The following is a 25,915-nucleotide window of genomic DNA, read 5'->3' on the forward strand; positions in this document are numbered from 1 at the left end:
AGTTGGAGAGAGGCTTAAAGAAAGCGCCTAGATGCAGCAGTGAGCAGCAAAGGGACAACAATAGTAGAATGGAGGGCTTAATGAGGGCTCAAAGGCAGCTCCAACTAGTGGCAGCAGCAACTACAGGGAGAGAAGCATGGAGGAACTAAGTGGAAGGTATAAAATACATTACAAAAAAACAACCAGACACACACTGCGTTTCCCTTACGGGAGCAACGCGTGCATGTTTTCCATTTGTTTGTATTGCCACTCGTGCACGTTTGGCGTTTCCCTTGCGGGAGCGAGCAGCGGCGCCATCTGTTTTGAAAGCGAGGTCAACATAATTAAAAACAGATGGCGCCGCTGCTCGCTCCCGCAAGGGAAACACCAAACTTGCTCGAGTGGCAATACAAACCAATGGAAACATGCACACGTTTAGGGAAAGTCCTGATCGATTGCTAAAGGTCCACTCGGAGAGACCTAAAAAGCACGCAAGTCCGAATTTTATTGCATTTTTTCTTGCAATTTTACAGCTACTATTAACCGATAAGCATACTCTATGCTGAACAGTTGCAGCAAGACTCAAAAGGTGATTTTTAAAATTAACGCTAATAACTGCTTTATGTGGTGCTTGAGTATCGGTCAAGTGTGTGATAGTCTCCTCAGCAAGACATTGAAGATAAGATGCAATTGAGAGAGAAATGTAATAGCACTCAGTTCGTCCCCAGTGGGCAGAACATTGCAATCCCTCCTTAGAACACCTGGTTGAGGAGGGGGTCGGGATGGAGAAGGCGGTGGCAAGTAATCATAACAAGAAGTCTTGGACATGTATTGAATTGCGGCCTTGTATGCATAGCGATTCCTTTGACTAGATTAGGACAATGGGTTCTCCTTTCATACACACTATGGGGAAGACCGAGCAATTTGGTGAATAACTTTAGACTGCAGCACTTGGTGCATGTACTTGGGAGTATCAGGTCCAGTCTGAATTCTTCACCCATAGTGGGACCCTTTGGGTCTTTCTGAGAATTATCCTTTTCCACAGTGGCTCAAATGAATGTCTTCTGTGGGTTTAAGGCTGAAGCACTGGGTCATCCGAGTTCTGCCTAGTTGCAGAGGCTTTCCACTGACTGGCTCTAGTCTGAGCCTCAGGCTTAATAGTGAAAACTGTACGGGGCAACAGAGCTGCAGCCATGAGGCGGCATCTTGTGGTGCTTTTTGTGGACTTAACATATCCTGTTTCTGACACCTTTGACCGTCGTCTTAAATGTACAAGCCTAAGTCAAGTCCAAAGTTTGTGCCTTATCCTAGAGATAACTCCTCTGCCTCTAAGCATAATTTTGATAAGAGTGTGTCCTTTAAAAAAATCTAAATACCTCTACACTGCACAACAGAGAGAGGAGAGGGGAAGAAAGTGATGAGGTGAATGTATCTTAGCAGGGAGTTCATCCAGCAAGTACTTCAGGACTGATCCAGGTAGTATGAGAAATTAGATAGTGCTTACATCTTCATATGACAACCATTCATAGATTTTTGTCCTGCGGAGTGCATCTTCTACATTGCAGATAGGACCATCTATGAACATCCTTGACAAAGTTATAAAATTTTTACGTTAGGGTCCTTGGTGTAAGAAACCCTTTCATACCTTAATTGAGGCTTTCAAGGTCCTGATCGCTGACACATGGAAGAAACTGTTTTTTTAACTGTGATTTGACATACACCTTGACAGAAGAAGCGGCCTATGCAAGTTGAACCTTTCTGCACGTTCACTGTTCAACCACTAGTCGTTCCTGCAGCCAGTGTCCGGTTCATAACTAATGCATTCACAACCATTCTAAGAGTCCAACAGAAGAGACTTCATGGCTATCAAGTCTTTTTGTGTTGTAGTCACTGGCACTACCATCCAGTTACACAGCCAGTAACTCACAAAATACCAGTTTTACTTTTGAGTATGGTCTTGTCATTGTTGACTGATAATTAAGAGGATGGACGCCTCTTAGCTGTGGTTGTAATAGTTTACAAGGGCATAAACATTTTAAATTGGGACAGGTTGCAGGATAAAAAGAAATTGCTTGGCGGCAAAATGTCTAAAACCCAGAAATGTTAAGAAGTACATGCAGGTCTAGGTATTTTGGCTACTTCTGAGCCCTTTTATTTTGTGCAGTTTTATAGATTGATGCCTAGTGATTTATGTCTTAAGTTTTGTATGCATCATGTTTTTGGGAGAATGCCAGGGACACAAAACCTTTAACTTGTAGAGAGCTGGCTAAACAAAATACAGTGGCCTAAGCTTTGGGAACAACATCCGGTGTGGCTCTGGGAATGCTATGTCGATATCCTAAATACTTAATATATTTAATGTGAAGAGCTGATCCTGGTCCGGTGGGTCTTCCTACTAATAAAGAAAAAGCGATGAAAGCTTAATTTCAGGAGTTTTTGTTCTGCTTTGCCTCCACTACTAAATTCAGGAATAGACAGGCCTTGAAATAACCTAAAGTATTCCGTTGAAGAAGTGTTGGAGAAGAATGGAATATGGGGTTTTAATCCTGGTTTACTGTAACTTCACTTTATCATGGAAGGCAGACATTTTAAGTCAACATTCTGTCTTTTAGCCTCATAATGACACCTCACAAAAGTGATTAGAGTTGCGGAAATAAAGGAGACACACATCTACTTTTGCTATTAGTGCTGATGTACCTTTATCTGGACATTTGGCTCGTCCAGGTTCATGCCTGGGAAGCAGTGTTGTTTGCATTGTAGTCGTATATGTCACTAGTACGCTGCCTGCTACCATACGGTTACCCTTCTGACTGTGTTGCTCATGACCGGGGAAGAAATGTCCTTTGAGACCCTTGCATGTGGTAAAGCAGGGGCAGGCCCTTGTGAAAGACCACTGCAGCTAAGAGCAGACAGACTATCTATAGTGGCTGAATTCTTCTGCCTGAGAGACAGTCAGTATGCACACTGACCCGGATGGAAAATGAGGACATCCTTAAGGTTAAATGGTCACACACCAGCTGTGAGTAGTAGGTGACTGAGCAAAGAAATTGAAGAGTGGGAAATATGTGGATGAAATCTGGTCTCTTGAGTGTTTTACTCTTACACTGTCCATATATGGCCCAGGACGGTATGGCTATTCCACCAAGACTTGGGTGCCAAGTAACACTACTGCAAAATGTAGAATGGTGAAGCAATACGTCCAAGAAAGACTACACATGCTCAGTCCTCTGTGATGATGTACATTTACCCCACTCACATAGGGGCTCAATGCTGCTGCTAATAAAGGAGCAAACCTTAAGGTTGCAGACGGAAATCTGAGCCAAAATATGCTTGCTTCTAGAGACCTATTTGGTTTGGGAGTACTGGAGCAGGTTGAGTTCCAGTTGGTTCCCTTACTAATACTTGGTCTCAGATACTACCAAAAAAAGGTTGGCCATTTTATATGCAGAGGTTTCACTGGTGAGGTGATGACTTTATGCAGATCCCAAAGGTTGGTATGCCCTGCTGGTACTAGATGTGGAATCATTTGAACGTGGGCCCCACAAGACCATTCACTGAGTTTGAGAACTGGATGCAAAATGCACACCATGATAGTGACTGACTGTGGATATGTACCACCAATGCTAAACAGAAATGACTGTCTGAACAGGGTTCAATCTATCAGGACTTCAGATCTGGTTCTGAATATAGGAGGCACAGAATCAGCCCGTGAGCCCCATCTTCACTTGTATTACTACCTGTCAAGACTGCATAAATCGTCACACGGTGAGACCACCAGATGATACTCAAGGACAGAATTTCAGAAGCCCACAGGATCCTGCAACCATAAAGCAGGGAGCATCATTCCTCTAAAAATGATTACATTAAATTCACACAATGGATCGGCTGGGTGGCACTGGTGGATCAGGGAGGCGATCTTTGGTCTTGATGGGCTGAATGGAATACCTTGAAGTAAACTAGGAGGCCTTGGACTAAATGAAGGGGTGTGGGCACAGTGTGGGACTGTTTGTTTGGCTGAGATCGGGGAGTGAGAGGCGCAGTTGCTTGAGCAGTGGTAGGTCAGGTGTGCTAAGGTAAGTTCTGTTTCGTTCTCTTTTGCCTTTGAAAGAAAAATGCAGTAAAACAGTTAAGCCTAAATCTTTCCAGTGGATCCTTTGATATCAGTGGTTAGGGAAAACTTCAGAAGATTAGTCAGTTCCAAAAATCTATCGTAGCATTACCATAAAGAAATGCAATGTGGAAAATATCTCATTTTAATTATAATTTTGCTCCTACAAGCTTTCTTAAAGAATCATTTAGTCATCACGATTAAATATTTTTTGAAGTTCTCAAAAGAGTCAGGTTTCCATGGGAATTTAAGGAGAAAAGAGTGCTTATATGGTTTGTTTGTTCTCACAACCTTCCATCAAACCGATGTGTTCAGGTCCCTGCTTCTGTGCTTCTATCATTGTTGGTCCTGGCAGTCAAGGAACAACCCATCATTCTTCATTGTTGGCCTTCCTACTCTTCGGCTGCAGTCAACTTGCTGTAGAGGTGGCTGCATCAGAGGAGGTCTCCTCTAGGTGTACCTTGCTAACTGCACCCTACATTTATCACCTTTTAGACACCTCCTCTTCAGGCTCATTCAGTCCTCATGGGCACACCTGTTGGTTGCCCTGTTCAAATCACAGGTACCGTTGATACACATGCTGCTAGGAAGGGTTTACCTCCGCACCCAGGAAGATGCAGTAGGGTGTTTCCTTGAAATGGACCCCAACCTGTCCTCGTACCTCCTGTTTGCACTCCACAAAGACAAAGGTTGACGGTGGCTGCATTCTGGTGGCTTCCTTCCTTCTCTCCATTGACCGCACTGCTGCCTGTGTCCCAACGGTAGCAGTATCACCTCCTCTGTAGTAGACTCCTGCCAACACCTGAGGGAAAGAAGGAGCCCTCCTCATTCAGAAATCTATCAAGACAGAAATTTGATTCATAAATAAAAATTATAGAAATCACCGACATTGAGCTGTCTGTCTTTGACTTTGCAGACAAACCCCACATTTAATACCCAGCCTGTTCTCCTTAAAGACTTTGACTTGTCAATTTTTTCCCCTTATTTTTGCTACCAATTGACCATCCACCATTTATGCCTGCCTGGGATGCACAATACACATACAGTGCGAAACTTGTATGCATTGCCCTATTGATAGTTGTCGTGCGTAAATGTCTACAAGAACTGCAAGTGTGTCTCTATAGCCTCATCATCAAATTGGCATCTTTAGTTAATTGAATTCCAGCAAAGCTGTCAGTTTCTTATAAATATGAATTTGTGAGCATGGGCAGACTTAGTGAATCATACTCTTCTCAGTGCAACGATTTTGTCCCAAATAAAGTGATCTATGTTATTAAGTTAGTTCCATGTTCTTGTTTCACAGATTCTTAAAAGAAGGGCGAACTGCAGCTTACGAACTCCTTAAGATGAAGTTGTTTGAATTTCAGCAGCAGTTTGGCTCATCTGACCAAACGAGGCAACAAGATTCCAAATCGAAAGAATTGATACAAGAGTCCCCGAAGCCCCTTCAGAAAATCTCTGGCTCTGCTACCACTGCCCAAAGTGACTGCTTCACTGCACCAATGCTCCCACCACAGCGCAAAAGAAAAGCAGAGTCTGAGCTTCCCACTGATGCAACAAAAAGTATTCCTCTAGAAGAGAAAAGTAAGAATACCTATAACCAAAAAAAACAGCGGGTGGCCTGTTCTTTCTTTTTATAAGATTTCTTTTTCTTAGTTATTTTGTAAATATGAACAGCACCAGTATTTGTTTTGTGTGAACTGTTCACTAGTCTTCTTTCTCTTATCCACCCTCTTCTTCTTTGTCTGTATTAGACTGCTATTGTGCATGTGCTAGGAAGCAGCTTTTGCTGCTTTCTACGTTAGTCACATTACTAAATGTTATGTTATGTTGATTTGTATAGCTCACTAACAACCCAAAAGGGTATCCAGGTGTTTGGGCAAGGTGTGTGGTCCCAAGGCATTTAAATAAAGAGCCAGGTCTTTAGCTTTCTTGAATCTCAAGAAGTGAGGAGGAGGCTCTGATGTATTGAGGGAGGTCATGCCATGTCTTAAGTGCGATATTGGAGAATCAGCGACCTCCAGTTTTGCTTTTGTGGATGTTAGGAGTGTGTGAGAGTGAAGCAGATTGTAGGCACCTGGTGGGTTGGTGAAAGTTTGTGGCAGTTCAGGTATTCTGGTCCTGTGTTGTGTAGGGCATTGTATGTGTGCTTGGGAGCTAAACTCTTCACTAACTCCGAATAATTCATTTGTTTAAAAGCATGTCAACAGATTGATAAATTTGCAAATCCTAAGTCTTTTTTGTATCTATTGCCCTTCGCTACAGCCAAGAGAGGGGATAGTTCATGGTCCTCTTCGAGATCACTTTGTCACATGCCTGCAACCAATTGATGTAAGAGGTGGTAGGTCGAATGACAGAGGTATGTTTCCATGGGGCAGGTGTGACCTATATAATCAATCAATCAATCAGGGGTTTGTAAAGGGCAGCTACTCGCCTGTGAGGGTCTCAAGGCGCTGGCGGGGCTGGGGGGGCTGAGAGAGAGGGTGGCGGCTCCTTTGGGTACTGGGATCATCTGAAGAGCCTGGTCTTGAGGTCTTTCCTGAAATGGAGCAGTGTAGGGCTTTGCCAGAGATGGAGGCTGTTCCATGTCTTGGCTGCGAGGTAGGAGAAGGACTTTACACCTGTTCTGGTCTTGTAGATGTGTTGGATGGTGGCCAGGGAGAGGTCAACTAATCCGAGGATTCTCTTGGGGGCGTGGAAGGAGAGGCATCTGCTGGTCAGATGTTGTGTTGGGCCTTATATGCGTGCGTGAGAAGCTTTAAGGTTATTCTTCTTTCGATTTGGAGCCACTGGAAATCGCCGAGGTGTTTGTGACAGGGTATTCTTGGATCGTTCTGGCTGCGGTGTTCTGGGCTGTCTGGAGCTTGCGAAGGAGTTTTTTGTTGATTGCGGCATAGAGGGCATTGCCATAGTCCAGTCTGCTAGTGATGAGGACGTGCATGACTGTTTTTGAAAGTTCTTGGGTCTTGCCTAGCGACGCAGCGCATGCGCTGCTTGCCTTGGCGAGATCTATTGTTGTCCATTTTTCGGCGGAAGGGCGACAGGAGATGTGCACGCGTGGACAGCAGATGTGACGTGTACGGCTTGCAGCGTTACCCTCTTGCTCACTCCCTCCCTGTCTCCATCAGGATGTGCTTGCGTGGACAGCAGATGTGCACGTGTAGAGCTTGCAGCGTTAGCACAAAGCGTGCATGGCGCTCTTTCGCTTTCCCTCGCACCCTCCCTGTCTTCATCAGGCCCCTTCTGTTTGTGGTGCTCCCATTTCTCCCCCCACAGCACCCGCAATTCCAGCGGACCTTGAGCTGGTCTGCGTCCCTCCCCTTCCCCTCCCTCCCTCCCTTCCTCCCCCCCCCCCCCCCCCGGGTTTGTTGCCCCCCATGCCGCGCGCCTCATGCTGACTCACCCCGGGAAATTGGTATCCTTTGCATCACTGACCATGTAGGACGCTAAGGTGAACTACACGAGGTCAGTGATGCAGCGCGGCCTACTGCATCTGTGGGAAGCAGAGACAGGCAAGAGATGGGGCAGATGGGGCCTTGTGCTGAACGGGAGGCCGGAGTAGATTGTGGAGCAGCGTCCAGAGGTGGAGGGGATAGACTGAACATTATTCTCTTTTACTCTGCCACACTTGTTTCCGTTTGTTTTAGGTTTAAAGCATTTTTTATTAAGACAAAAAGACATGGGGGAGGGGAATAGGAGGTTAAGGTTACAGACAGCACAATAAAGGAAGAAGTGCATCCCAGGAGTGTTGGCGAAAAGTAGTCCGGTGGTCCAGAAGAAAAATACAACAAATGTAAGGCAAATAAACAATCTGTGTGACCCTCGCGTGTACCTCAACACCCCATCTAAAGCCGAGCGCGGCAGCCATCAGTGACTCATCAAAGCACAACCCAGTCCCTCCGATTCCCCCCCCCAATAGAAAAAAGAGAACGAAAACAACACCCCAACTCCCCCGTCCAATGGCCCTGTACTAGGATAACCCGCCCCAATCAGCCCACACCCCCTCCCCGAAGATCCTGTCCCGCGTGCAGTCTAATCCACCGGAGTCGTCGGTGGCGTCAGCCTAAGAAGTCGAAGGTACCTCGGGCAAGTGAGCTCCCGGAATTCCGTGGACAGTAGTGCTAGGAAGGGTTGCCATAGCTCCTCAAATTGATCTACATTCTCAGCCACCGTAAGCGACATCTTCTCCATCCCCAACACCTGCCAGAGCCTATGCAACCAACCGGTAATGGAGGGGACAGTGGTGGTACGCCAGTGGATAAGAATGTTCTGGACCGCTGAGCCCAGCGCAATTGCAATCTGTCTACCCCTGCGGGACTTCAGCGGATACATCAGATCATTGGGAAGGCCTAGCAAAACATACGCTGGGAAGCGCGGCAGCTCAATCTCAAAGTGCTTATCCACCTCATCCAAAACCTCCTTCCAATAAGCGGTCAGCACCGGGCAAGCCCAAAGAATGTGTGAGAGGGTACCCTCCTGTCTGCATCCCCGCCAGCACCCCTTGTCAGTGTGCCTATGCATTTCATATAGCCTCTCCGGGGTGTAGTACCAATAAGTGGATACCTTAGTAAAGGTGTCCGTAAGTCCCGTGTGATATGCAGAGTGCCGCGCCCGATATGCAATTTTGTCCCACTCCTTATGGCTGAGTGTCCTACCCAATTCTCTGTGTCAGCGCTCCCTCCCCGGGTTATAATAGTGGAACGGCCGGGGCTGAAGGAATTTGTACAAATCGGTAATCAGCTTGGCATCCGAGGTCCGAGTCACCAACCACCACTCATACGGCGTGATTTGGCGAGCAGCGGTGTCGCGCACCTGGGGTTGGAGAGCCCAGTGTCGGACCTGCATATAGCGCAGTCTGTACATCTCCGTCAGACCGAATTCCTGCCGAAGTTGTTGAAAAGGAATCACGCCTTCCGGCCCGTAGATCTGGAAAAGCACCCTACAGCCTGCGCTCACCCAATGGGAGAAAGCTCCCGGCTCCATCCCTGGGGAGAAGTCCGGGTTACCCACTATGGGTGTGAACGGCGAGGGGAAGGTGGTCAGGTCATGAGCCTTGCAAACTGCATCCCACACCCTCAGGGGGACCCGCGTAACAAAAGAGGCGTAGAGATTAGCAGGGCGGTGCGCGCGGCGTAAGAACGGAACCTCCTGGAGGGTGCGGCCCGCCACCACCTGGTCTTGAAAAAGCCAGTGTTTGTCGGACTCCCACCTTCTCCACTCCACTAAGTATCGCAGTTGCGCCGCCTAAAAATATTTACGGAGGTCCGGAATACCAAGACCCCCGCCTCCGGAGCAAGCGTGGCGAGGACCCTCTTCATCCGCGGCTTGCGGCCTTGCCAAACGAAGCGGGAGATGTCAGCCTGCGTTTGTCTTATCCAACCCACAGGGGGTTGGAGAGGCAGAGCGAGAAAGAGGTACAGGATCTGGGGCAGCACCGTCATCTTAACCGCCGCGATGCGACCTAGCCAAGACAGAAGGACCTTGCTCCAGCGGCCAAGTTCCTCCTTGATCTTCCTGCCGAGGGACGCGTAATTGGCTGTCACCATCTCAGGCAGCGTGGGCGCCAGCAGGATCCCCAGGTATGGCACCGTAGACGAGGACCACTGCATGGGGAAAAGGCGCTGAAGGTAACTCCTGGTATCCGCCGCCAGGGACACATCCAACACCACCGACTTGCTCATATTAATTTTGAAGCCGGCCACACGCGCAAAGGCGTCCAGTTCCTGGACGCAAGCAGGGAGCGACCTCCTGGGGTCGTCCAGGGTCAGCAGGACATCGTCCGCGTAGAGGCTGACCGTGTGGACATATTGGCCCATCTTGACCCCAATAGCGTCCGGGTTGTTGCGAATCCTCTGAGCAAACGGCTCCATGTAGAAAGCAAACAGGAGCGGCGAGAGGGGGCAACCCTGTCTCGTACCGCGTTCGATGGCAAAACTACCGGAGCTACACCCATTGACCCGCACCGACGCCGAAGGGCGTTTGTAACAGTTGAAGACCATGGTGCGGAACATCTCACCGATACCCAGTTTCCTGAGAACCAGCTCGAGGTACGGCCAATGAACTCTGTCGAAGGCCTTCTCCGCATCTACTGATAGCAGCATCTGCTCCCCCGGGATCCGCGAGGCCTTCTCTAGTACATGTGTCACCCTTTTGGTGTTGTCAATCGTCTGTCTACCGGATACGAAGCCAGCCTGGTCCGCCTCCACCAGTCCTGGTAGGTGTAAACCAAGCCTGGACGCTAGAATCCCCGTATATAACTTGAGGTCGACGTTTGAGAGCGCGATGGGCCTGTACGAACCACACAAGGCCCGGTCTTTCCGGGGTTTCGGGATGACCAATACCGTTGCGTTCAGGAGGTCCGGTGGGATGGCGCCAGGCTCGGAGAATGAATTAAACAGTCGAGCCAGGATTGGGGCCATAGCGGTGCAAAAGGTCTTATAGAACAAGGATGTGTAGCCATCCGGGCCCGGGGCCTTACCATGCTTCAGTCGCGCTATAGCGGAGATTACTTCCTCAACATGGATGTCCCTCTCCAGATGGTCCGCCTGGGCGGGATCCAGCACCGGGAGGGCCACTGACTCCAAATAGTCCTCGGCGTCTCGCGGCGAGGAGGGCTCCCCAGCATACAGCGCTTCGTAGAAGCTGCAAAAAGATTCTGCCACCTCTGCGTCACCAGAAACAGCAACCCCGTCCGAGCCTACCAATTCCTTCACGATACTACGCTGCTGTGCGACCCGGAGCCGGTGGGCTAGGAGCTTACCACATCTGTCCCCCCCTGAATAGAAGGCATGCTTCAAGCGTAAAGCGGCATACTCCGCCCTATCGAGGTCCAGTGCCGACAGGAGCTTCCTCGCCGCCTTCAATTGCCTCCAAACTCGGAGCCCCTGTGCGGCGATGGACCTGCTCAAGCTCCCGGACCTGTGCGGTCAGTTCGTCCCTCTTACGTTGCCGTTCCTTATTCTCGGCTGAGGAGATGGAAATAAACTCCCCCCGGAGGACCGCCTTCAAAGCCGCCCACTGCGTTGCTTGGGACGTGTCGGAGTTGCCATTATGAATCAGATAATCCTGTATGACCTCCCCTATGCGCTTCACAACAGACTTTTTATGTAAGAGGGTGTCGCGAAGACGCCATGTCCCCCGAGAGGGAGAGGCCACCGGCCACTTGAAAACGCCGGAAACTGGCGCATGGTCGGACAGAGACAGGACCCCAATGTCCGCCGCTGTAGCGGCAGTGCACATTGGCCCACTCACCAGGAGGTAATCCAGCCGCGAGTAGGTGCGGTGCGCATGGGAAAAGTAGGAGTAGTCCCTATCAGTGGGGTGCATAGAGCTCCAGAGGTCGTGCAAATCCATCTCCACAATCCGATCCTTCACCGCGCGGGAAAGTTCCCCCGTCTGCGGGGAGCGTTGCACCGACCTGTCCATAGCAGAGTCGAAAACAATGTTAAGGTCTCCCCCTAGGATAACATGGCGGTCGGGAGAGGCAGTGACGTCTACCAACATTGAGTCCAAGAAACGATCCTGGTGATCATTCGGGCTATAAACTGAGCCAACCGTAAAAGCTATTCCTCCTAGGCGCATGCGAAATGCAAGGAGCCTCCCCTTCTGTTCAGCATACTTGCACAGAACCTCTCCTCTAAAGGAGCTCGCTAGAAGAATGGCTACTCCCGCAGTCTTGTTCGCCGCCGAGAAGAAGAACTGAGTGGGGAACTTGGCAGAGCACAGCCTATGGCAGTCCCGGGACAGCAAATGAGTTTCCTGCAGGAGGCATATGTCCGCCTGTGTCCCCTCCAGCAACGATAGGATCGCCCGTCGCTTCACGGGGTTATTCAGACCCTTAACATTAAGGGTCACTACCTTTAAGGACGGCATTCCACCCGGGGATCAGAAACGCTATATAGCAAGCAAGGGATCAGCGGGCGGGGCGCATGGGGCAGGCGCGCGGGAAAGGCCAGGACAGGCCAGGCGTGGGCATGGACAACATCGGACGGGACCTCCCCAACAACAAAACAACCCTTACACCCTCCCAAAACACACCCATGGCAACTAGCCAAATACAAACTTAAACACCCCATTGTCTCAGTCAAGCCCCAAAACGGGCAAGTCCGTAGAAAACAGCAAAGTGGACGTTCAGCCACTCACCTCCATCCGCTCCCCCCCGACCCTCGGCCCCAAACCCAGCATCGTGAAGCTAAGAGCATCTCCCCCCGGAGTGAATTTAGGCCGTCAAGGCCACGCCGTTGGAGTCGGCCAAGTCCCTGGCCGTCACCCTCAAAGCATCAGCCATGTCCGCCCTGATAGTAGGGGAATCAGGACGCCCTGCACTCGCTGGCGACTGTCTCCTCGTTGACCTCCGTCGGCTCCGTCTCTCTGGGCGCCTCCACGACGGTGTAGCTCCGTCCTCCTCTGTAGCCGTGAGCCCCAGGACCCCACAGATGTCTTGTAGGGAGCGCAGCTGGTGCAGCACCCCGTTCCACCTAAAGATCAGACGGAAAGGGTGTCCCCAGGAGTAAGGCGTCTCATGTTCGCGCAGAAAGTCAGTGGCAATCCTGAAGGACCTGCGCTTCTGCAGCGTGATGGCGGACAGGTCTTGGTAGAGCGCAACAGGCCGCTCCCTGAAAGTTAGAGGTTGCTTCTTACGGGCCTCCGCCATGATGCGTTCTTTCAGCGGGAAGTCGGGCAAGAATGCCAAAATGTCCGGTGGGGGCGCCGATGACTGGCGCTGTCGACCAACCCTATGCGCTCTGTCGATGCGGACAGGGAAGTCTGCACCTTCCCCCAGGATCTCTCGGAACAGGTCCTGCAGATAGGCCACCAAGTTGGCCCCCTCGTCCGCGGATGGGACACCACGCACCCGGATGTTGTTCCGCCGGGACCTGTTCTCAAGGTCTTCAGAATGGGCCTGGAGCTCAACACATTGCTCCCGGAGGCGGAGAACGTCCTGTTGAAGATGGACTATCTCTTCATCTCGGCGCTGGGCCGCCGTCTCCACAGTTTCAACTCGCTCGCCGAGGCCCTCCACCTCCCTGCGTACTTCACGAACCTCACTGGCCACCTCCCTCTTCAGCGTTTGAAAGTCTTCCTTGAGGGAGCTAAACAGGTCCTCCATAAAGGACCTCGTGACCGGCGGCTCGCCCCCAGTCGCATCCGCCGAGGCCCGGGAGGACCCCGGCGACGGCTGTGTTCTGTCCCGCAGCTGCTGGGCCCTGCCAAGCATATCCGGCAGGGTACGGTCCCCCTTCCTCTAGCCGCCCCTCCCAGTCATCGTAGTCGCTGCAGTGGACAAGCGGGATCAGGTCCGGCCACCTCAGGGTTGCCCAGTCGCCGGCGAGCGCCAGATGTGGGGACCACTCTGCAAGTAGGGGGTGCTGCGTCACAAGCGACAAAATGGCGGATCAGCCCGGGCACTGCCAGTCGCGGCGCCCAGCCAGGGCGGCGATCGGGAGCCAAAGCAGGGGTCCCCCTGCGGCACGTCCCACAGGAAGTTAGTATAGTAGTGGAGGCGACAGCAAGCACCCGCCAGCCAAGGGCACCGATGGAGGCTGCCAACACCAGTCCTTCGGGGACAAGATGGCGGCAGGGCTGGGCCGGGTAGAGCGGCCCAGGCTGGCGACACCGCCGGTGCCCCCCCGGAACACAGCAATCAGAGAGGTTCCACAGCCAATGTCACACAGTTTCACAGAAGGGCCCGAGTGGGCCGATCCCAGTGTTGAAGCCCCCGGTTGTCGTTCACGGGGCCGGGGCCTGCACAGCGCAGTGTGTCGCTAGTCGGGGGGCCAAGGCGCAAATCTCAAATCCAAAGTCTTCCGTGCCGCTAAGACCCCGCCTGTAGGGCTCCGCTATCCTCCGGCACGCGACGGGTCCGATCCCCTCTGGGTCGTCAGCTTTCAGCACCAGGCCCAGCAGAGGCGTCTGGACAGCACTGCAGTTCGCTCCGCCTCCCAGGCTTTCCTCCGTTCCTCGATCTTTGGCCAAACTTTTGAAGTGCTTTCTCCGAGGCGATTAGGGCCAAAGTGACATCAATGTGCGCGCCAAGTGCTCCGCCACACTCCACTCGCTGAGCATCAGCGGGGGGAGAGAAGCGCAAGAAAGAGGCTCGAGCTGAGCCGGGCCAGAGGAGCTACGGGAGGAAGCGTCCGCTCACCCCGCCATCTTGGCCACGCCCTCTTTTCCATTTGTTTTAAAGCCACTATTGTATCCGCTTCCTCAGTGAACGCCGTCCTCACCCCAGAAGAGTGCTTGAGCTGTAAAGTACATTGACATATCAAAAAAATCAGACTTGTGTAACCATCCTCTGCTTTTATGAGATTTGCAGTCTGTGTGCTGCAAGCCAATTGATCACTTTTTTTCCCTCATTTGTGTTTTATTGTGCGTTCCGAGACAGTCCCTGCAGTGAGGTACTTCGGAAGGGTTGTCCGTGTGCATGACCACAATTCTTCAGTCCCTGTGAAAGTTACGGCTTAAATTTGAGGTACACCGCCAGGTCATGAACCTTGCTGCTAGAATGGCAGGTTTAAGGTGGATTGACTCAGACCTTTCGAGTTTCCCAGGTCCAGCCTTCCCCTCAGCATGCCGGGACTCTTAGTGCACAGTATATAGTACTTAAACAGTACTACAAAGCCCAGAATGCAAAGCAGACTCCTAGACAGATGAGCTCTTCACTAGGGACCTGCGGAACTTTGGGCCCACGGCTCAAGTCAAGGTTAGATGCCGTCCACCCACTATTTTCAGAGGGTACCTACCCTGCTGCAAAGCTGTCCACCTTTAGCGGAGTGCCACATTCCTTTCCTACTTCTCCCGATAGCCTGAACTAGTCCAGGTGTAATATTCTGTTACCGGGACATTTTCAGCAGCGCCTGCACGTTTGCGTTTGCTTCGAGCAGCAACCTGCAGGCTGGGTTGTGGCTCATCATATTCAACTTCCGAAGTTAAGAGGCCATTAGGCCTCTTTTTGTCGGAGTATCCTGACTGGGAGCTATCAGGAGCCTCACACCTAGATGCAACAGAGGGGAAAACAAAGGCTCACATCTTCTCACTTAACGGGTACTTAAGAGAGAAATGCTTTTGCCTGTTCAGTTCCTGTATATTCGAGATATGGATAAACTGTAAGAATATCATATGTGTTGGTCGTCCCAGTGTTTACACGAATAATTTAAAAACCACTATTTTGTTTTATTTATTTTATTGCACTTTAAAACTACAGTAGTACTAAAGAGCTATAAAAGAAATAAAGCGAAATAGTGGTATTTAAATTGTTATTTGTGTACCTGTTATGTAAAGCGCTCTGACACCCTGCATTGGATTGATTAGTGCCATTACTCATCCCAATGCAGGGTGTCGGAGCGCTTTATATCACACATACAGTTTATACATTGACAATAAATCTTATGTGTGTACATCAATATTAAAGATGTGCTACAGAAGGGTTACAAGGTGTAGGAGCCATATGTCCTTCATACCTCACTGTCCTTTACTAGAAGGATTACAATTTATGAACTGCAAGCAACAAAAGGATCTCTGTCTTAAAAGCAATAACCCACTTACCCATTTACATAACATTAAAATCTGTCATCTGTATGTTACAAAATGTGCTTTGCAGGAAACATATTAACCGTCTATGGTACTTTGATTCAAACTAGGACTAGGCAAAACACAGATCTCTCCAGCAAAAATGTTATCCTCCAGAGTTATTTTACGATCATTATTCCCTGCGATTTATCTGGCATACAAAGATATCTGCAGCAGGTGCCTCAACCTGGTCAGATATTTTAAAATGCAGACATTGCAACCAATTAAGCAGAACAGATGTACTGCCACATTTCTCCTTGTTGCCAATTTCTTTGTTGCAGTGTTGAAAAAAAAGTATAAGTTGAGGCCCAGATTTTGAGTCAAGGTTGTTTCCACATTTTGGTGCAACCCCAATGCAAAATCAAATTTGTTAAATATTGTAATGCGCTCAAATGTACTCATGATAGATGTGCTAAACATATGTGAGGTCTTAAGATCTGATATCACTGCCTATGAAGTCATGGGCTGTGATACCACTTCTTGTGATCCCACATGCGATGTCATGCGCCATGATGTCACTTCCTGTGAGGTCACACGCGATGATATCGCACCCACGATGCCCAACTTGGTGAGTCCCCTCACTTCTTTTTAGGTCGAGCCTGGGCAGCTCATGCACTTCTCTGCCAGGAATGCTTTATTCAGGTAGGGACTTTAAGCTTTACCCACTCTCCTCCCATATTTTTATTTGGCTTGTGTCATTGTCCACTGTTAACTGTGGCTGTTCATTGGTCAAAAGGCTTAGTAGTCCCTTCTTAGTGCAGCTGTATCTTATTTTGTAACCTCCCATGGGACACCCCCTGTTCCGTGTTTTGTTACTCTGTAAGCTTTTATTACAGCCTCCCTAGCACTATTTTCTCAAATAGCTTTGTCCTGCCTGGTGTTGCAAGCAGGACACGCTCTTTCCTATCGCTTTTATAAAATGTTATATAGCGCAAACGCATATGCAATAGGTCTCATTTTTACGCGAGTTTTAGCTATTGGCTTTGTAAATGACACTGCTTTTTATTTATCCGTTTTAAAAACAACCCATGAATAAAAGGCATTGTCATTTACAATGCCAATAGCTCAAACTCTCATCAATGCAAGACCTATTGCTTTGCAAATGCGTGTTTGGAGTGTGCAAAGGGTGTCGAAGCAGGCCGAGGGTACGCCGTTGATCTGGCGGTTCATAGTCCGTGATGAGTCCAGTATGGTGCTGAGGTTTTGTACATGGTCTGGCGGGGTGGGTGGGGTTCCGAGGGCAGGGGGGCACCAAGTGTCGTCCCATGCTGATGGGGTGGATTCAAGGATGAAGAATTCTGTTTTCACTGAGTGGAGTTTCAGGCAGCTCTAATTCATCCAGGTTGCGACGGCTTTCATCTCTTCTTGGAAGTTGTGCCTGGTGATATTGGGTTCCTTGGTGAGGGAGAGAATGGAGCTGCGTGTGGTCGGCATAGGAGATGATGTTGAGCCCTTGGTTTCTGATGATGGTTGCGACTGGGCCATATAGATGTTGAAGAGGGTGGGGCTAAAGGGGGGGGGGGATCCCTCGGGTACTTCACATGTGGTCTCGTCGGTTCTGAGAGGTAGGGCGGGAGTCTGACTCGCTGCATTCTGCCTGAGAGCAATGAGCGTGTCCAGTTGAGGGCCTTTCTGTGGATGCTGGCGTCGGAGAGTCTGGTGGCTAGTGTGTGGTGGGAGACTATGTTGAAGGAAGCTGAGAGGTCCAGGAGGTTGAGGGCTACCATTTGGCCATGGTCGAGGAGAGCGTGGATGTCGTCGGTGGTGGCGAGGAGGATGGTCTTGGTGCTTTGGTTGCTCTGGATTGGGAGATGTCCAGGACGTTGTTAGCTTCAATGAAGTTTTCTAGATGGGTGTTGATGGCCTTTTCGATTACCTTGGCTGTGAATGGAAGCAATGGGGTGGCCTGAAGTTCTTGAGGTCAGTTGGGTCTACGGAGGGTTTCTTCAGAAGGGGGTTGACTTCGGCATGCTTCCAGTCGTCGGGGAATGTGGCAGTCTCGAGGGAGCAGTTGGTCGTCCGGCGTAGTTCGGGTGTGATGGCCGTGGCGGCCCTGTGGAAGATGTGGGGGGACAGGGGTCTGAGTGTGCTCGGGAGTGGTTGCTCTTCATGCTCTTCATGGTCTTTAAGGTCTTTAAGGTGTCTTCTGTTGTGAGCGGGGTGCTAGTGAGTAGGGTCTGCTGGGTGGTGTTGCTGGGGGTAGGGGCTGAAACGGTGCAGAGGTTTTGGTTGTCAAAGTTGTCGTTGAGCGTCTTAACCTTGAGATGAAAGAAGCTGAGTCTGTTGCAGAGATCTTGGGAGGGTGAGACGTCTGGTTCGCTGCCAGGTTTGGCGAATTCCTGTATGATGGAGAAGAGTTCCTTGGAGTTGTGGGCGTTGGTGAGGCTTCTGTCTTGGAAGAAATTCTTCTTTGTGGGTTTGGTGAGTTGGTGGTGTGCTGGGGGGTGGGCTGCTCTGTAGGCGGTGCGTGTTTCAGGGGTTTTGCTGTGTCTCCATTTCTTTTCAAGTCGTCCGCGGGAGCACTTGGATTCTTGGAGTACTAGGCAGAAACAGTTATGTGATGATGGCTAAGGATATATCATGCAGTTGTGTGGTTTTATTGTGTTTATTTAAGGTATGACACATAAAGTGGCATTGAGGTGCTGAATGGATTCACTTGTGTTTTATTCCCTCGCCTGAGGTGTTAGGTTTTCTGCAGCATTTGAAGAGGTGTTTTAGGTTTCAAAGAGTCTATGATCTCTTCTCTCAACTCCTCCAATCAGTCACCTGAAGCTCTGCCTTGGAGCTGTTAAATTAAGACAAGCTACTGCACAAATATATAATCTAAAACTTCTAGCATCTAACGGGTCGACCTTCACGGTGCTGACCCTTTTTACTGTCCACCATGAAAGAACTCTGCTTGGTAGCAGTGTGCTTTTTTTAGATTAACATTCATCGATTTGCTGGGTTTTAAGCCCAACTGTTCAAATTAGACTACTCAGTGCTGTACATTTGTGTGAGTCCAAAACTGCCCTTGCGCTCCGTTGTCATTCTATGCTCCTTCTTGTTTTTCACGTGGTCAGAATGCATTGCAGAGAGTATCTCTGAAAGTTCCTTAAACTACTAATCTAATTGATCTGCAGTGTTACATCAATAGTTTTCAGCTCTCATAACTTTTGTCAGATTATTCCTCGGTTCCTCTCAATTTTCCAGTAGCGTGCCGTTTCAGCATGCAGCCTCCTAGACGTCTTTTGAATTGTTATTGTTAGTAATTCCAAACTTTGCTTACATATTCCAGGTCTCAAAGAGTCTTTGTTTCTGTTTTTATTTGCAGTTGGTCCTAAAACGAGGGATGCAGCAATCACTTTGGCTCGGTTCATTGCCAGGATGGGACCAGAAAAAGAGCGATTTACTAAAACTGAATCTGCTAATCCAAAGTTTTGGTATGTTTACTTAGTGTCCCTAATTCAGTGGAATAACATGGCAACAATATTGATGGCTTATAGAATGCGCGCCACAAGTGAACGGCCTAATGCTCATCTAAGGTTATTACAACACTCAGTTGAAGTTGTTCCATTCCTGGAAGAAGGCTGACTTAACCTCTGCTGAAACTCAAACCTATGACCCATTTTCTGTCATGGGTATGCAGCATTCTCCTAACAGACTGAGATGTCCGTCAGAGTATACTGACATGACTAACGATGCAAATTTACATAGGTGATCTTTTACTCCCTTAAAGTAATTGTAGAGGGGAGTAGCAAAAGTGACAGTGGAAAATACCTACTTATCCTTAGGGGAGCAGTTTTTGACCCCCATCAAGCAGACCTCATCTGAGCCTGCAAATGTTTTCTATATCACTGTGGAAAACGTACATTACCCAAATCACTACCGTCAATTGAATTCTCCTCAAAAGGATATGCAACTCCCTGGGTATTACTACCTTCTTTCATAATATAGAAAGTGTCATCAGCAGGTGAAGTCTTTGTTTATGTCATTTATAGCTTAGGCAGCTAGCAAGGCGAACCTCTCTTTGTGGGCTCTTCAGGTAACTATTAGTTCTTCATCCTAGAATAATCAGTAATCTTCATAAGTTCTGAATATTTCTGCCCTTGTGCAATATCCTGGAACACTTTCATTGTCAGAAATCTATCCACTTACATTACAAGTATAGCAAAGAGAACACTTTCTGTTGTTTGCAGCATTAACAAAACATGTATTTATCAAAAACAATACAAAACTGAAAGTGTTTTAAAAAAATATGTGGAACAGAATTGTGGCTCAAATCAATTTTATTTAATCGCTTATAGAAGGCAAAAAAAAATGAAAAATGTTTTTTTTTAGCCATCAGCCTCATAAGGGGGGAAAATTCCATGGTCCATTGAAGGCAACCAAGAAGCCTTATGGCACACGAATGCATCACAGTGGCAGTTGGTCCCTCAGTCCTTGTTTTCAGCTCTGAGTGAAGTCGGGTAAACAAAGGGATTGTGCCTTTCATCTAATTGTTCACAGATTGCCCTCAGTTCCTAGACATTTCTGGTCACGTCTGATCTCTTCTGCATGGCAGTGATGGATATTTCCCAGGAGAGAGCTCCCAATCCATACTGGACTGCATATTAAAGCTTTAAGCTCAGGTATATGAAAGGGCTTATGCTGGACTGTGCGAAAGAGAGTAAAAAGGGAACCCTTGTTCTCTGAGAGTGGTGGAGACCCTGTTACTCCCCCAATGAAAGGACAGAGGGGTGGAACACTTCCTACTCTTTCCCCACTCGGGTGAGAGCAGAAGATGTCGCATTACTCTCCCTTGTACACAAGACAGTACTGGGCATCATCCTGTGATGGAAGCCACATTACTCTTCCCTATCTAAGTCACCACTGGAAACGTCTACTCTCCTAGCCCAGGAGAGAGTGTTGAAAGCCAGTTTACACTTCTTGACTCAAGAGAGGAGAATTAGCCACTCTCCCCTAGATCACAGCAGATAACATTCAGTGCTGCCCCAAGTGGGCTGTAGATGTTACCCTATTCATCCCCGTCAATCCCCATCCTTGAGAGCAGTGTAAAACCTATTGAAACTCCCTGCTATTCTCAAAACAGCTGTCTAATCCATTGCAACTCACCCTTACTGAAAGCAGTGAATGCCATCTCACTCTAACTTCTGCCCCTGGAGCCCATGGATGGCCAGCTTCTCTTGGCCATAGAGCTGGGTTGCACTAACCCAGCTCACTGTGTGTATCCGTCACCGTCTGTCAGTGTAACTGGCTGCCTGATAACACTGTGTATTGGTCCAGCAGATTTCTATAGTGCGTAAACATCTACCCTGTCTTCCTGTGTCCCAGTGAGGTAATCCTATATTAGTGAAAAATTGGAAGCAAAGCATATCAGTAACGTAACTCTGACAGAGCTCCACTGTGCATCGGTTTCTGCTGCACAGGGAGTAAGGAGGATTGGTCGATCCAGAGATTAAAAAGAAGGTTGTTAGGGTATTAAGAATGGCTGCTTGTTTTTCACACCTGAAGCTTCAGAGTGAACAGTTGCGTACATGTATCTCAGTTGGAAGACAATGACTTAACATACCTGCATAATCTAGTTATGCTATTTAAATTGTTTGTGCTTGGATTTACATTTTATTGCGTATATCTTCTATGCCAGGAAACAAAATGATCCCATATTAATGATTTTAAAGTTCATTGTGGATAATATGAAATGTTACTTTCCTTGAGCTTTAGGGTATGTGGACTCTTTTAAAGAGAGATGCTGGTTGGAGCAGCAGGAGCTTTGGCTCACACCAGACCCTGGCCACCCATGGGTCTTTTGTGTCCAGCCTGTCCGCAGTGCACCAGCACACACATTACTATATTCCACTGGGTTGACTTTGACTTTCCTGATTTATATATAATTTGGCAGCTAATCAGCAGGGTCTGATGGCCACTGAGTTTTAACCTACAGAATTAGGGGCGCTTTGGGGGCAGCCCATTAGTGTCTGGCTGCTGTATAAAGTCCCTCCAGCGCACATTGTGTTTTCAGCTATAAACAAATCGAGTTACCCTCAAAGTGAATTCGTGTCCTACCTCTTTGCACCCTGATCTCTGATATTGGAAGCTTCTTTCTGTCGACTAAACATAAAATAGAATAACCTGGATTGAAAAAGTATCTTTTGTTACCTTTGAGCTGTTGAACATGGGCCCATATTTGTTTAAAATCTAGGGCCATTTGACGTTCGGAACATGCCTAAAAATTGGCATATTATTTGAAAGTTCACTTTACAATTGCTAGTTTCACTGTCCTGCTAGGTCTGTAGACTGCAAACAATTTTCATATGTGTCCCTGTTAAGTAAAAATTATTTAACCTGGAACCCCAAAAATGAAAACGTACATTCTGACAACTATTATGTGCAATGATAAATATTAAAAGCACACTCAAATATTTCAAGTTAGAACAAGAAATAAAAGAAATTAGTGTTCATTGTTGCCTATTATTTTCTCATATTAGCACAATTTAAATTTGAAACAGTTCAGTTTGGTGTTGGAAAGCGTATTTTGCCAAGAACGGTGGTAAAAAACAATCTGCTGTAGTCTTTCAAGACAACTGATCTAAATGTCTACACCTTCAGGTTTTATCAGACTTACAAGGGGTAATAAAAAATATGTAAACTCTCCTTTTTTGGTTGTTTAAATATGCCATTTTGCTTTTTTTTATACACAGACTCTTTATATATTAAAGAATGTGTAACTGCTGAATGACTTCTCTTTGGTAGGTTTTTAAATCAAAAACACCACCCAGCATACGAATTCTATCAATTGAAGTTAGCAGAGTTTACTAAAGCCAGAGAAGGCCATGAGCTCTCCAGTATGAAATCACCAGTAACATCAAAATCCAGTACAAAGGAAACCAGCAAAACTTCGAACTCTGAACCTGAAAGTTCTTCTGGCCAAGCTGCAGAGAATCCCAGCTCTCTGCTGTTACTTTCGGAGGTCTATGATTCGGATGAGGAAGAATTGCGATCTAGAGGCCGTGCACCACAAGACGGCAGGCAGAAAGGCGAGAAATCTAAGCTTCAAAGGAATTCGTCAAACACAAGACACATGTCTACGGAGCAGGATCCGCATGTCTGCCTCAGGTCACTATGAAAATGCTACTTATAACACTTTCTTTGAGAAATGTATACTGTGTACTAACTATCCAATCATGTGTAACTATTCCAGGTTTTCGTTTTCAAACAGACATTTTATTACTTTTGTAGGGTGGGATGCAAATGCAGCCATAACTCTGCCTTGGAGATACCAGTGTGCCATCCTACGCTTTATAAAGTTCATGGATACAAGACCCCATGTACCACTTATGTGTTTGTGTGTGGTTAGACAATTGTACGTTGACTGTGGTGGGAAGGAAGACAATGGGGTTTTACACGACTACAAAAGCAGCATCTTTGGGTATCTTCTTTAAAGTCGGGTAGACCTCCAAATGAAGACCAGCAGCTAAATATGTTAATATCTGGCCCACTAGTATAAGAGGTTCCCCATCTCAGTTAAAAGTAGTAAGAAATCTGAAGTTGTCAGTTCAGACCCGGTCCCCTCTAATCCATTTGCTTCAGTAACTGAATACTTATTCTTTTACATAAAGATGTATCAGATCACATAAAGTCATTCTTGCATTTTTGTAATTCTGTGTTTTAATGTATTGCTTCCAATAATTTGAATAGCCTCTAATTGAATAAACATTCTAGGATTAGAGAAATTTCTGACCTTGGGTAGGTTCGTTTTGTCTCAGCATGCATTTGACAGCTGTACTGGATTCTTGTTAGGACAATACTTGTTTTTAAATCTCTTTGTATTCTCAGTTGGATCTCATTTAGACCCAACTTGTGTGCCAAATGCTTTATTTCCTGTTCCCTGCTACACATACGATGCTCTTGAGCTGCAAACTGATTGGGTAGATAGATATTTTAAAGTGCACCTTGTGAAGCTCTGGCACATCAATGACCTACGGAGCTTCCAGCCTCTGATACCAGTCATCTGACCTTCAGGTGTTGTGTTAAAACGTGATTGTTTGACACCTCATTATGATGGAGTTGTTCAAATTCTGTGATTTGTCAGTCACCTCCAGTTTGTCTTTAGCTCATATACAGTGCCAAGAGACCCTTGTGTTGTATGTCACACTCAATAAATAAGTGCTATATAGGTAGACAGAGGAAGCCAAGATAGGCCCTCGGGACCTCAATTTTGCCGAAAAGGGTTTGCTTCATGGCGCCACCTGTGAGGTTCAGACGCCTTACAAAACGGTGGCTATTCATGCCAAATGGTTGTCGGACATCTCTATGAGATCTCATCTTGAGCATAGCATATTTCTTTTTAGCTGACTTGACTACGTCATGGTAGGGTGGCTTTGTGGGAATGAAGTTAGGGTTTGTCCCTTGTGTAGTCGCAGCTGGCAGTGGGTTGCAGTGATGCAACACAGTGCTGGTGCAAAGCAGGACTGAGCTGGCTTGCACTTAGTACTTGACATTGTTAAATTTCTTGCATCTTCAGCTGTCCCTGGTTGGAAATGTAGCAATGGGCTCTTTTCTGTTAGTACACTAAAGGTTTGTCTTGATAGGTTCATCAAGGGAGATCGATTTTACATCCAAATTTCCTTGAGAAAAGTGTGCACCTGCTATGACTCTCTTACAGTCGACATTCTGCCTATGTGATTGTGTTACTATGATGAAACCTTTCAGATGAAAAATCATTGCAGAGACACTACAGTAACAACTACACTTTAATGTATACTGTTTATGGTCACCCGAAGAATTATTTTTTTTAAATCCTCAAGAGTGTATTTTTACTATCCTAGCAGTAAAAACAAAAAGCAGTGCAAAATAAACCGTAAAGTGGTACAGGTTTATTTTTTAAAAAGATTAATAGTTTAAAAGAGCTAGAGTTGGGTAGAAATTGGTGTATGGTTTAAGATTAGGTTAAGACTTGGAATTAGGGATAGGATAAGTGAACATTTCTGGTTGGTACACTTCAGAGTTTTGAATCATGTTTTCATCATAGAAAAGTTTTTCTGTTATTGTTCATGTAATATTGTTTGAAATTTTCGATTGCCTTTTTCGCTCTGCATTTGATGTGCATATGTTGTTCTAATGAAGTCAGAGGGTCTATCCAGTCTATGTGTGGTTTATTAAACTAACAGAACAGTGTCAACTCATCTAACCGTGATAGAGAAAATTGCTGGATACCAGTGATCACTCACAGGATATCCATCAGTCACCACACGGAACCGCCCTTCATCATTTGGCATTCCTGTTAGCCACAAAGATTGGTACACCACTGGCTCAAAAAGGGGGGGTCAGTTGGTATAACCCCCCAAGAGTTAGGTGGCGGCCAAATAGTGGTAGAGTGTCACAAACTGCCCATCAATTTATTTGGTGGGTGACTGATTTGCAGTGCTGTGAAAAGAGGTGTGTGAAAAAGGTGAGTGATATATAAAATTGGGTGAGTGAGCAGAAATAAGGAAACTTTATTAGGTTCTATGCTCGCTTAACAAATATCTACTCTGGTATCAAAATGGTCAACATGTTTCAGCAATATACTAGGGACTGTCGAGTCCATTGCTTTCATCAGGACCGGTGAATGTTAGAATGCTACTGCAAATGGTGAAGTGGTGGATAAAAAACTTATTTTAGTAACTGAACATATGCATTTACTGCAACATGAAAAAAGATCACCTGATGTTTTAGGTGTATTCCTTTGTTTGCAGAAGGTATATTCGTCACTATAAGGTAAAGAAGAAAGAGACACAGACTAATACATGTAAAATGACCACATACACATAGACAAAGCATCATGTTGTATTACACCTTGAGCTATAAATCGAGTGTTGTTGATTTGTTCACACATTGATCTCATTATTATTGCACATATGGACATACAAATATGATGTTCTTATGTTGTTGAATTACTCCATCTTACCATAATAGTTGGAGTAAATGGCTCCACCCCGCCTGGCAACGGCTCAGGACACGAGGGAAGCACCGCTCTAATAAAGGAAGCAAGAAACAAACACACTCGTATGTAATTGCCTCTTAGTCTCACTGAACATAAAACACATAGCAGGTATCTAAGGGAATCACTGGTATATCAAATGATATGGGTCCATTGATATTATAAGGTGGCCCAGGTGGAAGGAGAGTGGACCCTCCTCGGTACATCTAGAGTGTACCTACTTCCAAGTAATATATCATGGAGCCATATTAGAGGTTTTCATTGCAGCATAGTCTCATTTACCCTGGGATATGTGTCAA

The 25,915-nt window shown here is 47.2% G+C and overlaps 1 protein-coding gene across 2 annotated transcripts in view; it reads left to right on the top strand.

Annotated features, from left to right (window-relative positions):
• LOC147673146 (uncharacterized) overlaps window positions 1–25,915 on the top strand; it is a 175,814-nt gene that overhangs the window by 45,271 nt on the left and 104,628 nt on the right. For both annotated transcript variants that reach the window (XM_086946898.1, XM_086946899.1), the window contains 3 exons: window positions 5,391–5,671; window positions 18,969–19,077; window positions 22,388–22,750. In XM_086946898.1, the coding sequence (XP_086803024.1) occupies window positions 5,391–5,671; window positions 18,969–19,077; window positions 22,388–22,750 (753 nt within the window). The remainder of the gene's footprint in view (window positions 1–5,390; window positions 5,672–18,968; window positions 19,078–22,387; window positions 22,751–25,915) is intronic.

This window comes from Lissotriton vulgaris, chromosome 12 (assembly GCF_964263255.1).
Source record: "Lissotriton vulgaris chromosome 12, aLisVul1.2, whole genome shotgun sequence".
Lineage (NCBI taxonomy): Eukaryota > Metazoa > Chordata > Amphibia > Caudata > Salamandridae > Lissotriton > Lissotriton vulgaris.